A 14,926-nucleotide genomic window follows, 5' to 3' on the forward strand; every position below is an offset into this window, starting at 1 on the left:
CGGAAATTTTGACCACCTGGGGTTCTTTAACGTGCACCCAAATCTGAGTACACGGGCCTACAACATTTCCGCCTCCATCGGAAATGCAGCCGCCGCAGCCGGGAATCGAACCCGCGACCTGCGGGTCAGCAGCCGAGTACCTTAGCCACTAGACCACCGCGGCAGGGCATGTACCTCTGTAGAGGCCGTAGGGTCGTAGTGGCAGAGTATGGGAGGCGACATCAACAAACGACAAAACGTTGTGAATGCGTCGTCGAGCTGTGATGACCAGAATGAAGAAGCCCGTTACTTCTGAGGAGCTTCATCAGCGGCGATATGATAGTCGCGAAGTTTCGAATGAAGTGCCGAAAGTAGGAACACAGTCCTACGAAACTGCGCAGTTCCTTGACGGATGTCGGATTGGGGAACTCGGTCACCGCCCGAAGCTTTGCTGGATCGGGAAGAATTCCATCCTTGGACACGACGTAGCCACTTATTGTCAGCTGCCTCGGCACTTCTTTAGGTTAAGTTGCGGACTGGCGTCACTCAGACGTGTTAAAACATGCCGCAGGCGTTGAAGATGTGTGGAGAAGTCCGGAGCGAATACGACAATGTCATCGAGGTAGCACAGGCACGTGTGCCATTTCAGATCACGCAGAACAATATCCATCATGCGCTCAAAGGTGGCGGGCGCATTGCACAGCCAAAACGGCATGACGTTGAATTTGTACAAGCCGTCAGGGGTGACAAAAGCGATCTTCGGTCGAGCGTCCTCAGCCATAGGTACTTGCCAGCACCCTGAGCGCAAATCGAGGGATGAAAAGAATTCGGCTTCTTGCAGGCTGTCAATCGCGTCATCTACCCGCGGTAGTGGGTACACGTCCTTACGAGTGATCTTGTTGAGGCGTCGGTAGTCCACACGAAACCGCACAGAACCGTCCTTCGCAACGAGAACGACAGGAGTGCCCAGGGGCTGTTAGAGGGTCGAATAACATCGCGGTGAAGCATGTCGTCGACTTGCTCGTTGATTACACGCTGTTCAGTGGGAGATACGCGATATGGACGTTGTCGTAGTGGTGTTTGTGCACCTGTGTCGATGCGATGCGTAACTGCGGATGTGCGACCGAGAGAAGGTTGAACGACATCGAAAAAAGAGCGGAATTCTTCGAACAGGCCCAGAAGCTAGGAACGCCCGACCGGCGTAAGGTTGTCGAGAATGAAGGGACCGAATACATCAGCGGATGATGAAGCAGATGTGGAAACAGCACTAAGCGTACTGGAACTTCGGCAGTGCGTGTCATCGGGTTGTTCCACGACTTGTGCGTCTTTGATGGGTTCCACGCTGCCGAGATTTCCCCTCGCACCAACGTAACACTGTACGGGAATGAGTTCAGAACAAAAATAGTGGTGCTGCCGTGAGTGACTTGCACGACCACGAAAGGAACCCGCAAGCCTTTTCTGATGAAAACACAATGAGATGGCGAGAGGAGTGCAGCGGTGTAGACCGACATTGCCACGGACGAGTTTGCAGGCACTTGCGTGTCGTCGCTGATGAGTAACTTGCTTGCAGCAGATGGACTGTCGGCCAGCGTCAAAGAAGAGAATTGTGTGAGCTCTATTTCTGCTGGTGCGCAATGAATGACGGCGTCGTGGCGGGAGAGAAAATCCCATCCTAGGATGATGACCCGAGAGCATGAAGGAATTATGATGAATTTGACGGCATACATCTTGTCCTGAATCATGAGGCGGGCTGTGCACATCACTGTAGAATTAATGCTTTGGGCGCTGGCTGTACAGAGGGAGAGCCGGAAAGTGGCGTGATCACTTTGCGCAGTAATCGGCTAAGTTTTGCGCCCATGACGAATATGGCGGCTCCAGTATTTACAAGGACAGATGCACGAACACCATCTGTAGAAAACAGATTGAAGATGGAGCTCGGAGGCGAGGAAGAAGTAGCAGGGGCACGCTCTGCATATTTTTTTTTCCTGTTCTGTAACAATAAACCGAGGACGTATCGGTTCTGCGGTCTCTCTGGTCCTTCTGAAACTTGGTGCCGTGACCAGGATTATCTGAAGACAGACGCAAAGACTTCAACCCCATTCGCAACAACGGGTTGAAGAACGAAGCAGCGGCGTCTGGCTCAAGGACGAACCGTCGAGAGAAGGACCACGACCGACGACTGTTGGAGACGCACATAAAAAGGCAAGAGCTCTTTCAACTCGTTTTAAGCATGAATAAAGAGGTCCTATCAAAGAAGCGGAAGACGCTTCGAGCAGCAAATGTGACGACGCTTACGAGCGAAATCGATAAAAAGATAGAAGAAGACGCCGATCGAGCGCAACTTATGACGCTTCTGAACCAGATGAAGAGCGTGACACAGACGCTAAGACAAGTTAACGAACAGATAGAACCGTTCATTAAAGAAGACGACGCGGAGGCAGAATTTGAAAGAGTTTTGCATTATGAGATAAAGATCGTCGCTGCAACGACAAAAATAGAGGAGCAATTACGCGCGTTAGAACAAGCGACGCAACTGACTACGAGAATAGTCACAGAACAGGCGAGATCAGTGCAAGGTACTAACCAAATCTCGGAGACGCAAGAGCTTGTTAAGTTGCCACGCCTTGAAATGATCAAGTTTGATGGGAAAAAAACAGCATGGCCAAGGTTTTGGCATCAGTTCGAGACATCGGTACATAACAGAGTGAACATGCCGAAAAATAAAAAATCTAATTACCTTCTGGCGTCTCTGAGCGGGGAGGCTGCATCCCTCATAGAAGGTTTGCAATTTTCTGATCAGAATTATGAGCACGCAGTCGCTCTTCTGAAAGAAACCTTCGGACGAGAAGATAATTTAAAAGAGACCTACATAAAAGAGCTTGCAAATTTGGAAGCAGTGAAGAGTCCTAAAGATGTAGATGGGTTGAAGAAACTCTTCCAAAAGTTGCAAGTGAACACACGAGCATTGCAGTCTTTAGAAGTGGAAATGGGTAGTTACGCCACAGTGATAAACACTGTTGTAAAATCTGCGCTACCGGTGGATGTAAGGATTGAGATGAAGATGAAGGAGATAGAGAAAGGTGACAACAGACAAGCAACCACGGAATCGAACTCGGCGTCAAGAGACAGCATGAGCAGTTTGAAAGAAATAATGCAGTTTTTAAAGATATACATACGCAGCAGAAAAGAAACTCGAGAGGAAAAATACGACGTTACCCAGTCACCACACAGTACGAGGCAGACTAGAACATCTGCGCTTCAAAGCACCTTGATGAAAAAATGCATCTTCTGCGAGATGACTGGACACTACACGGAAGATTGCAGAAGTAGCATTAGTATGCAACAGAACAAAGAAGCCTTGCAACGGGAACGAAGGTGCTTCATATGCACCAGACCTCACCACACGGCGAAGATATGCCGCGCTAACGTACGCTGCAAAACATGCAAGGGAAGGCACGCGACATCCATGTGTCGACCACGTGCGCCTGCAGAAAAGTCAACACAGAAGCAAAGCGGTAATGATGTTGAGCAAGTGTGCAAAAGCGCGCAACCTGACCGGTTAGACACCAGCAAGTCCTGCAATATGCACGCACAGCAGTCTGATGAACACAAGTGCATACTACTGCAGACAGCCTTTCTGTGAACGGAGGAAAAAGACAGCGGTTGCTACGCACGGATTCTGCAGGACAACGGGAGCCAGAGGACATTCATCCTCAAAAGATTGTCGAGAAAACTAGCGTGCAAGGTAAAAAGATCCGAAAGGATTACCGTAGAATCATTTGGAGGAGGAGAGATGGAACTAGACATGAAAGTCGTCGAGGTCAGCGTGAGGAAGGATCCCACATCGGAGCCAGTCACGATTGAGGCACTGGAGAAAGAAGTTATATCCTGTGACGTGCTACCATCGCCACCGTTGACAATACACGAAAGAGCAAGATCGATCGGAATTTGTTTGGCTGATGACAACGAGAAGACGGACAAAGAAAGAAAAAATATGGACACTTCTATATTAATTGGAGCAGATTATTACCGGACTGTAGTCACTGATTGCATTTGCGAGATTCATCCAAAAGTAATGACAATAGAAACAATATTAGGATGGACGATCCAAGGTCCTGTAGGACTTCATTGTGCGCCGATAAAACCATCGACGGTTATGGTACTCAAAGTCAGTGCCAAGTCGGACACGGCTGTGGACGAACTGCAGAGATTCTGGGACCTGGAAAACATGGGCATCAAGGAGAAACCAGCAACAAAGATGAACGATGAACATGTGCTGAAGTACGTCCGACAAACAATGGAGTTCAAGGAAGGAAGATACGATGTACGGCTACCATGGAAGGAAAATGTGACATTGGACAACAACAACACCGTTGCAGAGAAGAGGCTTATCCAGATGACCAAGAATTTATGCAAGGATAAAGATGAGCTCCTAGCCTACGACAAAGCTATTCGAGAGTACTTTCGAGAGAGCAAGAAATATTCGAGAGAGCAAGAAATAGCAGAAAACGTCGAAGAAGATGCTGGATCCGATATACAGAACGAATTTGTATACTACATGCCGCATCAAGTAGTAATTAAGAAGGACCGAACAACGACAAAAATACGAATCGTCTTTGACGCATCGTCAAGCCATAATCCAGGTGAATCCTTGAATGATAACTTGGAAAAGGGGCCAAACCTAAACCCCGACATCACAAGCTTGCTATGTCAGCAGACGTGGAAAAAGCATTCTTGCAGATCAAGATACATGAAAATGACTGAGACGCACTGCGATTCATGTGGTGGGAAAGAATACCCAGCGAAGATATGCCAACCCCGAAGATAAAAACGTGGAGGATGACGAGGGTTACTTCCGGAACTACACCAAGTAGCTTCCTTCTAGCAGCCACGATTCATCGACATTTGGATAAATTAGAAGAAAAATATCCTGCAGTTGTGGAGCAACTCCGGAAAGGAATCTACGTCGATGACGTTTTACTAGGAGCCGACGAATACTCGACATCGACAAAGATCTACAAAGAAGCACGATGACGTTTTACTAGGAGCCGACGAATACTCGACATTGACAAAGATCTACAAAGAAGCACGAGATATTTTTTGCTATGCGGGAATGAATTTAAGAAAATGAATTTCAAATGACGCTGAGCTAAGAAAACTCTTTGATGATGAAAAAGAAGATCTGGATCGAGGGATAAGAAAAGAGGGACAAATCAAGATTTTGGGACTGAAATGGAATTTCGTAGACGACAGGTTGAGCTTTCCCGACACTACATGGTGAAATGACAAGGACATGAGACAACTCTCAAAAAGACAGGTTTTTCAGGACACGGCAAAGCTATATGACCCTTTAGGTTTTTTGGCAAAGCTATATGACCCTTTAGGTTTTTTGACACCATTTTCAGTTAGAGCAAAAATATTGCTGCAAAAAATTTGGATGGATAAACTGAAATGGGATGACCCGTTACCAAGCCAGCATAGATCAGCTTGGAAGGACTGGTCGGAGGAGCTTCAGCACTTAGATGACTTCACTGTTAACAGACGTTATGACAACAGGCAAGCTGAAGTGAAAGCATCAACTCTACACGTGTTCTCCGATGCGAGTCTAATGGCATATGGAGCAGCAGCATACATTGTAACAAAATACTCCGATGGAAGCAATGAAGCAAATTTAATCATTGCAAAGGGTAGAGTCGCTCCAATCAAAAAGAATACACTAGCAAGATTGGAGTTGTTGGCGGCCACACTCAGACTGGCTAGTCATGTAACTGAGAATTTCATCAGGAAACTAAGGAATGTGAAATTCTGGACTGACTCTCAAATCGTATTATGCTGGATAAAGTCTAACAAGGCGAAAGATCTGTTTGTTCGCAACCGCGCAGCAGAAATTTAGAGCAAGTCCAATGAGATGTCAATGGGGTTATGTTAAAAGTGATGAAAATGCTGCGGATTTGATGACAAGGGGGATGAAGATGAAACGTTTGCAGGACAGTGAATTATGGTTGAAAGGCCCCACGTGGATCAAGAATGAAAAACAAAGGCCTGATTATGACATCACGCAAGAATCGGACAGTGATGACAACAAAGACGAAGAAAAGACCGTGGCAAGCTTAACTACCACCACGAGTGAAGAAAAAATAATTGATGTGAGCAGGTTCGGATCATATAGTTACGAGTTAGCGCGTGGGTGATGCGTTATATAGGAAACCAACGAAAACAAAAGAAAACAGGTTCGCTGACAGGAGAAGAATTGGACAAGGCAGAGTTTGTGCTGATAAAGCAGTAGCAGAAAACGCTACAAAATGCAGTTACACGAATATATGACAACATGAATCTGTACGGCACGAACATCTTCGAAGATGATCAAGGTGTCCTAAAAGTAAAAGGGAGGCTTCGGTGGAGTGATTTGAGCTTTGGTGAGAAGCATCCTATTATTTTACCAAGAGAAAGTCACTTTTCAGAACTCCTAGTTCTGAACGCGCATCAAGTGACAATGCACGGTGGCGTTGCGGCAACATTGACACATCTAAGAACGAAGTTTTGGATTGTGCGTGCCCGACAGATGGTGAAATATGTGATAAAGAAATGCATCACATGTAGGAGATTCAATTCTAGACCAATGGCACAAGAAATTGCACCAATACCAGCTGACAGGATAACACAGACGAGGCCATTCGACACAGTTGGTATAGACTTTGCTGGACCGCTAAATGCTCGAGAGGAGAAAAGCAAGAAAATTACAAAGTTTTACATTGTGATATTTACATGTGCAGTTACAAGAGCCATACAACTGGAGTTGGTCAAGAGGATGTCATCAGAAGCGTTTATACAAGCATTCCGAAGATTTGTAGCTAGAAGAGGATTGTGTACAACTAGTTACAGTGATAATGCAAGAGCATTCAAGAAATCTGAGAAAGAGATGAAGAAGATATTAAAGATGGAAGATGAAAGGGTTCAACAGTACACCAGTAACCTGAAAATAAAATGGAAGTTTATTGTAGAGTTAGCTCCATGGTGGGGAGGATTTTATGAAAGACTGATCACAAGCTTTAAGACATCCATGGCAAAAACTATAGGTGCTCGACTTTTGGATGAAGAAGAACTACGGACTGTGGTTGTTTAAGCAGAAGGAGTACTTAACAACCGGCCTCTTACTTATGTGTATGACGATCGTAACGAGCCACAACCCATCACCCCGGCGGAAGTTATAGGAGGCAGGCAAGCAATGAACAAGCAGGAAGAAAACAGACTGGGAGAATACAGTTTGCTGAATTACTGGAGTGCAAGAAAACAGGCAATGATAACATGGTGGACCAGATGGAAAAAGGAGTACCTGAGGGAGCTTAAGTGTGCCAGCAAAAAAAGCGTCACGCAAATGTACAAGAAGGAGATGTACTTCTGCTTGGAGAAGCGCAAAAAAGAACTCAATGGAAACTCTGCAAGGTCGTAAAGATTTTCCCAGGCAAGGATGGACTAGTGAGAACGTGCTTGCTTCGTACACCTGAAGGAAAATTAGTCAAGAGGCCGATTCAACTGTTGTATTCGCTTGAAGGTTGCTTCGGTTGAATCTGGCCGGCGGGAAGATGTAAAAAACAGATTGAAGATAGAGCTCGGAGGCGAGGAAAAAGAAGCAGCAGGGGCACGCTCTGCATATTTTTTTTTCCTGTTCTGTCAACAATAAATCGAAGACGTATCAGTTCTGCGGTCTCTCTGGTCCTTCTGAAACACCATTCACAAGCACGTCTATCACGTTCGGTGGGCTTTCCAGAGGGCTTCCGCAGTTCGACAGTATCGCAGCTTGCCTCGTGGACAGCGACGACTAGTTTTCCTGGTCAGCGTCGAGTGAACGTGGCTACATCGGCGACCGTGAACGTCACCGAGATGGTGAACGGCGGGTAGACAGAGCGGGGCGGGACGACGGTGACATAGGCGGCAATTGGTCATAAAAGCGGCTCGATTGCCTGGGAAAGTTGGAGGCGACCTGCGGTTGCGGCACACGATTGCTATAGTGGTGCTACATGACCGACGCAACCACAAGCAAAGCAGATGGGGTGATTGTCAGCAGTGCGCCATCGGTTCGTGGGTCCCATCCATGTCGCAGAACGCGATGGGCGAGCCGGTTGCTGATATGAGTGCATGGTAGGCGGCACTCGGGGCACGTGGGTGTCGCCGGCGTATGTAGGCGAGACAGTTTCTCCGAAGGCCTGAGGCCTCGCGACGGGTTCGGTGTAACTTATGGGAACAGCGACAGAAATTTGTGGGGGTGGCCAGGCGACAACTTGGGCATAGCTCAGTGCCGCAGATACAGGAGGCGGCTGGTGGTATTCAGGAATGACCTCCGCGATTTCCTGCTGAATGGCTCGGCGGAGCGGAGATAGAAGTGTACTTGATAGCTGTTGAGCATGTTGATTTCGGCGAGCAAGGTTGCGTGGTCAGGAACTACTGACAAAAGATCAGCATCACGTGGTGGTGGTCGACGGGTCATCAAGCGCTGCCACCGCAGCTCGTCATAACTTTGGCATAACGTAATGACTTCTGCCACAGTGCGGAGGTTCTTTGCCAGGAGCATGGTGAAGGCATCGTCGGCGAGGCCTTTTAGAAAATGCGTAAGTTTGTCAGCTTCTGACATGTTCAGGTCGACTTTCTTGCACAAGCCAAGGATGTCCTCGATGTAACTTGTGAAGGACTCACCGGTCTGCTGGGCTCGTTCAGGTAAACGTTCGGCTTGCAGCTTACGAACGGCAGGACGGCCAAACACGTCGACAACGGCGGTTTTAAAAGCGGACCAAGTCGGGAAATCAGATGCGTGGTTGTTGTACCACATGCCGGCCACACCCGCGAGGTAGAAAAACAGGTTGCCGAGTTTACCTGCCTCGTTACAATGGTTGGGCACGCTCACGCGGTCGTACATGGCCAGCCAGTTCTCGACGTCGGTGCCATCCACGCCGGTGTTTCGGTGCCATCCACACCGAAACATGGCGTCGGCGCAGGAAGAAGCGCTTGCTGAGCAGCGTCTTGGCGCATGGTAGAAGGCACGGTATGGGATCGAAGCTCCAAGGGCATCGAGTGCGAACCGAAGGTGTTTGAAGGACACAGCACCTCCAACAAATTGTTAAGACGTTTATTGGCGGGCACTCGGCGATGATGCACAACAGCGACAGTCAATGCGGGGACCAACTCTCTGCACAAGTTGCTCTTCTTTTTACGAAAAGGGCGACCCAGTAGAAGGCACTGGAGAGGACGACCCACTGTTCGAAGGCTTCGCCACATTGTGTGTATGTGTGGTAAAAAAACGCTGCCCTGGAGAGTTTGCGTCATGCTTTGACGTAGAAAATCGGTGTGCGGGGCCGATTTAGTATTTCAAGGTGCGCGAGAATCATCATGATGGTGATAGCGGTAAAACTATGAGCGCGCCTATGCGCGTGCTCGTGCGCGTGCTCGTGCGCGTACCACGTGCGCGTACCACGTGCGCGTACCACACTTTCGCCGAAGTGGGGTTCCATGACACGTAGCTGAGGACGACTGTTCTCCTGCACCATAGAGAGGATGAAAAAAAATGATAGAAAAAAAAGGCTGGTGTCAATGGCCCACCATTACCCTACTCCACAGACAATTATGTCTACCCAGAGAACCTCGAACTTTCTGTTCTCGCTCCAATGAGCTTAATCTGCTGCATTTGCGATGCATTACTTATCAATGCCGCCAGACAGTCTGCACCTCTATGGCAGGCCTTTCAAAGTTGTCAGCAACCATCACAACTTCTGTTGGCTAGCTAACTAGTCTGCACCTCAATGGCAGGCCTTTCAAAGTTGTCAGCAACCATCACAACTTCTGTTGGCTAGCTAACTAGAAGGACCATTCAGGTTGCCTCGCAAGGTGGAGCCTGCGACGTCAGGAATTCAAAATCACCATTGTTTACAAGTCGAGGCAAAGACCTCCGATGCTGATTGCCTATCCTGCGTCAACAGGTACCTAAGGTCCCTAGATGAAACAAGCTTTCAAGGTAGCTCCCGAGCCACGGGGACAGCTCGGCTAACCACAGAGAGCAGAGAGCAAGGACAAGTTCGGGCCACGCCCCGGCTGCTCGTTCTGACCCTCCGTGTCCGGGCCTCGTCTCGGCGTTGAAGTCCTCGGGTGTGTCCTGGACTGGGCGTCGCCCCACCTCGCCACCCACGTTGGTCTGAAGTGGCGTTCGTCACGGCCAGCTGCTGTTCTCGTCTCGAAGCGAGACGCTGTCCCAGGTTTGTTCACGGCAGTAGGCGGTACGCTGTTCTCGGTGGTGTACAGGCAAGCCCAGGCGTTGCCCACCGTACTGGGATGCCCCTGGCGGTTATCTTCTAGACCGGGCCCCGCCTCGGTACGAACTTCGCAAGCACAAGGCACACCGCCTCCCGACTACCAGAGAGCTCAAGGTCAAGCCAACGTTCACGCCCCAAGAGTAGAATGTGAGTGGACGAACAAGAACATTAACTCCCTTTCGCGTAGGACCGTGAACGCGTGTATATATGTGTGAGTTTATGTTGTGTGTATCCCCTTGTCCGTCTTCCTGTATATAAAAGTCTCTCGTTGTCCTCGAACATTCTCTGTCCTCATCTGGCTAACCTGCGCCCACAGTTGCCCACATATGTATGTATATTATATATATTGTAACGAGGAGAAATAAGACAAAGAGACAACGCCTTTGCTGCAGGCCGGCTGTTCTTTTTCTGCCTCCTCTTCCTCGTCCTCCTTCTCTTCCAGGTATGCGCCGAGCACGATCGCCGCTTTGTCATCATTACACTCGGCCACGCTGCAGCTGGTCTACTCCTGTAAGAAAAACACAAACCAATGTCACGTTTGCCGCCGTATGCAGTTCTTCATCCGCGACACATGCACCGTAAAGTTATTCCGTTTTCTCTTGTCTCTGCGCGTATCAGAAGCTGTGGATCGTACTCGCCAAGTGTTATCTCCCAAGCGCTCAGAAATAATGTAAGGGCCGTCGTACTTTGGGTGCAGTTTGTTTGAAGACGATGGCGCACCTCGCTGTAGCCACACCTCATCACCTACACTGTATTTCGGCGCGGGACGGTGGCGTCGGTCGTAGTATCGCTTTTGTGCCTGTTGAGCATGCACAATCCTCCTACGCGCCTCCACACGGATATCGCGACAAAGTGTCTGGCGTGCAGCGGAACGCCCTACTTTAACGGGAGTGTCCAAACCGAACGTAGCATTCAGTTGCGGGAGCTGACCATAGACAATCTCGTAGGGGCAAATTCCTGTGGAGCTGTGTGCCGCCGTGTTCACTGCGTACGCAGCTGCTTGGAGATGATCATCCCAGTCGGCCTCACCTCGTTTGTGATTCTTACAGTACGGTGCGAGTCTAGCCTGGATAGTCTGGTTCGACCTTTCGGTCAGTCCGTTCGCCTGTGGATGGTATGCCGACGCGAAGTGATGGTCCACTCCAGCTTGTTGTAGGTAAGTGCGGAGCTCGCGACTGCGAAAGGTGGTCGACCGGTCTGAGATCAACTTGTTAGGAAGACCGTGTCGCCATTCGAAGCGATCTTTCAGGAATCGGATGACATGGCTAGCAGCAAGCGAAGGCACGGCCGCGACCTCTACGAACTTGGACAAGTAGTCCACAGCGAGTATAATGTAACGATTGCCCGCTGTCGTCATTGGAAGAGGCCCGATGTGATCTATGCCCAACGTGTGGAAAATTGTCTCTGGAGGCTTGATCGGCGTAAGAAGTCCATGTCGAGCTCCAGGACGTCGTTTGTGTTGCTGACAAATCTCGCAACTGGCAACGTATGAACGCACGCTTTTATCCATTTTCGGCCACCAAAAACGTTCTTGTGCCTTGCGTAAGGTGGCTCTGTAGCCAACATGGCCTCCCTCGGGAGTGTCATGGATGGCGCGTAGTACGCTCGATCTTAAGGTGTCAGGAATGACCAGGAGATGACACTCGGTGCTTTTATCGGCCCAGTGACGCCGATACAGCGTTCCATTACGTAAGACAAACTTGGCATTGCGTCCCGCATCGCCAATGGAGTCTATAACGGATGCGAGTCTTCCATCGGCTTGCTGAGCCTTGGTCACGTCCTGTTGCGAAAACAGGATCCAGGTTTCTCGATTTCGTGTGGAGAATTCCTCGATCGGATTTCGCGATAAAGCGTCCGCAAGCTGATTTTGTGCTCCAGCACGGTGACGGATGTCGTACGTATAGTCTTGGAGCCGAACAATCCATCGGGCAAACTTGTGCTTGAGGTGCTGCTTCTGGAACATCCACGCAATCGCGGAGTTGTCTGTTACTACCGTGAAGTGTCGGCCAAACAAGTAGTGGCGGAACTTTTCATCCACACTCCATACTACAGCCAAACACTCCAGTTCATTCGAATGATAATGCCGTTCTGCGTCCGATAGTTTACGACTGGCGTAGCAGATGACGTGCCCACGCCCACTCGAGTCACGTTGAAGTAAAACCGCCCCCAGGCCAATCTGACTCGCATCAGTATGGACTTCTGTCATCCAATCTTCATTAAAGTGGCAGAGCACCGGGCTATGTGTAAGCTGGTGTTTGAGGGTTTGGAAGGCGTTATCCTGCAAAGGACCCCACTGAAATTGGGCGTTTTTCTTCAGTAAGTCCGTGAGTGGAGCAGCAGTTGACGCAAAGCTCGGTACAAACTTGCGCAAGTATGACGCCATTCCTAGGAATACCTGGAGCTGTTTTATAGATGTTGGTGCAGGGTATTTGGCAACGGCGTCTATGCGTTCAGGCAAGGGTCGTACGCCATTATGAGATATCTGATAACCAAGATAAGATATTGTCGTCAACCCAAACTGGCACTTCTCGCGGTTAAGTCGAAAGCCGGTGTTGTGTAGCCTCTGCAGAACCGTGTCGAGATTTTGTAGATGTTGTTTTTCTGTTTCCCCGATGACTAGAACGTCATCGAGGTACACGACGCAGGCACGGTCTATCAGTGTGCCTAACACTGTGTTCATGGCACGCTGAAAGGTGCTTGGAGCAGTTCGCAGACCGAACGGCATCCGATTAAACTCGTACAAGCCAGATGGTGTTCGGAAGGCCGTCTTAAACTTATCTTCTTCAGCCACGTTGATCTGCCAATACCCTGCTTTTAAATCTAGCGACGAAAAGAACCTCGCTTTTCGTACGGCGTCAATAGCGTCGTCAATGCGTGGCAGCGGGTACGAGTCTGGTATGGTGTGCTTGTTCAGCTCTCGGTAGTCAACACAGAATCGGAGATTGCCGTCCTTTTTACGGACTAGGACAACAGGTGCTGCCCACGGGCTAGAAGATGGCCTGATTATGCTTGCGGCAAGCATTTCTTGCACCTGCTGGTCAATTAATATCCGCTCTCGTTCGGCATATCTACGTAACGGTATGGACACCGGCGGATGATTGTCGGTAGTAATATGGTGCACTAGCACGCTAGTTCCGGGAAGCTGAGTAGTAGTATCAGCGAAGAGCGATGCGTGCCTCTCGAGTATTGCGGGAAGTGTAAGTGGCGTCGTCAGCTCACCTTGGGATTGCGCCGGAGGCACACTTGGAGCCACAGGATGGAGGTTGACGGTACTTCCTTCCACCGTGAGGCGCACTTCCCCGGAGAGCAGGTAGTCGGCCCCTAAAACCATGTCTGTGGGCAGGTCGTCGAAGACGGGCACCGAGGACAAAAACTTGCTGCCGGCCTCGGTGTTGAGTTGCAGGTTTAGGGCACCGACCGGTAGTACGTCGCCACCGAGACCCCGCAGTGGTGGCTCAGTCCAAGGCTGGAGAGGTTCGGAGGCGTGGCGGCGAAGCAACGCCGTACGTTGAGCTCCGGTATCAACGAGAGCTGTCAGTTCTCCGATGCCGTCGACGCGGACCTTGAGGGTTGGAAGTGGGCGTGATTGATATTGCATCGCTTGAGGTTGGCTTTGTGGGCAGCTTTTATACCCATGCCCGATGCGGCCACACGTATAGCATCCGCGTCTCGGTGAAGCTGACTCCTTTGGGCCAACTGCAGCCGCCCGGCGATGAGACGTGTCCTGCAACTCCATTGCCTGGCGTACGAAAGTGGAGATGTGGACTGGGTGGTTGTAGGCGGACAAGACGGCTGCGTGCGTCGAGTCATGGATCCCGTCGATGATGTACTGCCTGGCTGCGGAGGAGGTCCACTGTATATCGCAAGCTTGTAAAAGGTCCAGCTTGTCGTAGATGTAAGTCGCGACGTCCTCGGTTGCACCTTGCCGGCGTGACCGCATGGTCATGAAACGGTCGTCGTAAGCGCTCGGAAGCGGCGCAAACGCGGATATCAGGGCCGCGCTCCATGTTTGCCATGTAGCGTATGTACTGCCTTGGAAACGATGCCACGCTTGGGCAGATCCTCGCAAACGTCCTTCAGCGACCGACTTCTTAATCGTGTCGCTCCACGAGTATTTAAGGGCAACCGAGTTTATCACGCTTACCCAGTTGGTAGGGTCATCCTTGAATCCATGAAAATATGGAATTTCGTTCTCGTTGAACGATCCAAAAGAGGCGCAGCCAAACCCGGATGTCTTGAGCTCTTGGGCGAACAGAGAGAAGCCTCGAGAAATGGCCTCGCTGCAGTCATGATGCGGTGCCGCCGTGGAGGCTTGGACGCCGTCCGTGATCGGTGGGGAGTTCGAGAGCACTCGTCCACTTCGAAGTGTAGTGGACGCAGGGATATCGGGGTCAGTAGTTCGCGACTGCGCCATTGTAACGAGGAGAAATAAGACAAAGAGACAACGCCTTTGCTGCAGGCCGGCTGTTCTTTTTCTGCCTCCTCTTCCTCGTCCTCCTTCTCTTCCAGGTATGCGCCGAGCACGATCGCCGCTTTGTCATCATTACAATATATATATATATATATATATATATATATATATATATATATATATATATATATATATTCAAATACCACGGGTTCAGCTAACGCTTTATTCAAGCAACAGC

The 14,926-nt window shown here is 49.7% G+C and overlaps 2 protein-coding genes across 7 annotated transcripts in view; both read right to left on the reverse strand.

The window, feature by feature from the left end:
- The window catches only part of lt (vacuolar protein sorting-associated protein light), a 635,043-nt gene that overhangs the window by 380,106 nt on the left and 240,011 nt on the right, over positions 1 to 14,926 (reverse strand). The window lies entirely within an intron of this gene.
- LOC142818045 (uncharacterized) lies at positions 360 to 14,814 on the reverse strand. The gene is made up of 2 exons (XM_075896268.1): positions 13,497 to 14,814; positions 360 to 10,785 (listed from the first exon to the last, which is right to left on the reverse strand). The coding sequence occupies exons 1-2, from the start codon at positions 14,689 to 14,691 to the stop codon at positions 10,754 to 10,756; spliced, it is 1,227 nt and encodes a 408-aa protein (XP_075752383.1). The 5' UTR covers positions 14,692 to 14,814; the 3' UTR covers positions 360 to 10,753.

This window comes from Rhipicephalus microplus, chromosome 1, assembly GCF_043290135.1.
Source record: "Rhipicephalus microplus isolate Deutch F79 chromosome 1, USDA_Rmic, whole genome shotgun sequence".
Classification (NCBI taxonomy): Eukaryota; Metazoa; Arthropoda; class Arachnida; order Ixodida; family Ixodidae; genus Rhipicephalus; species Rhipicephalus microplus.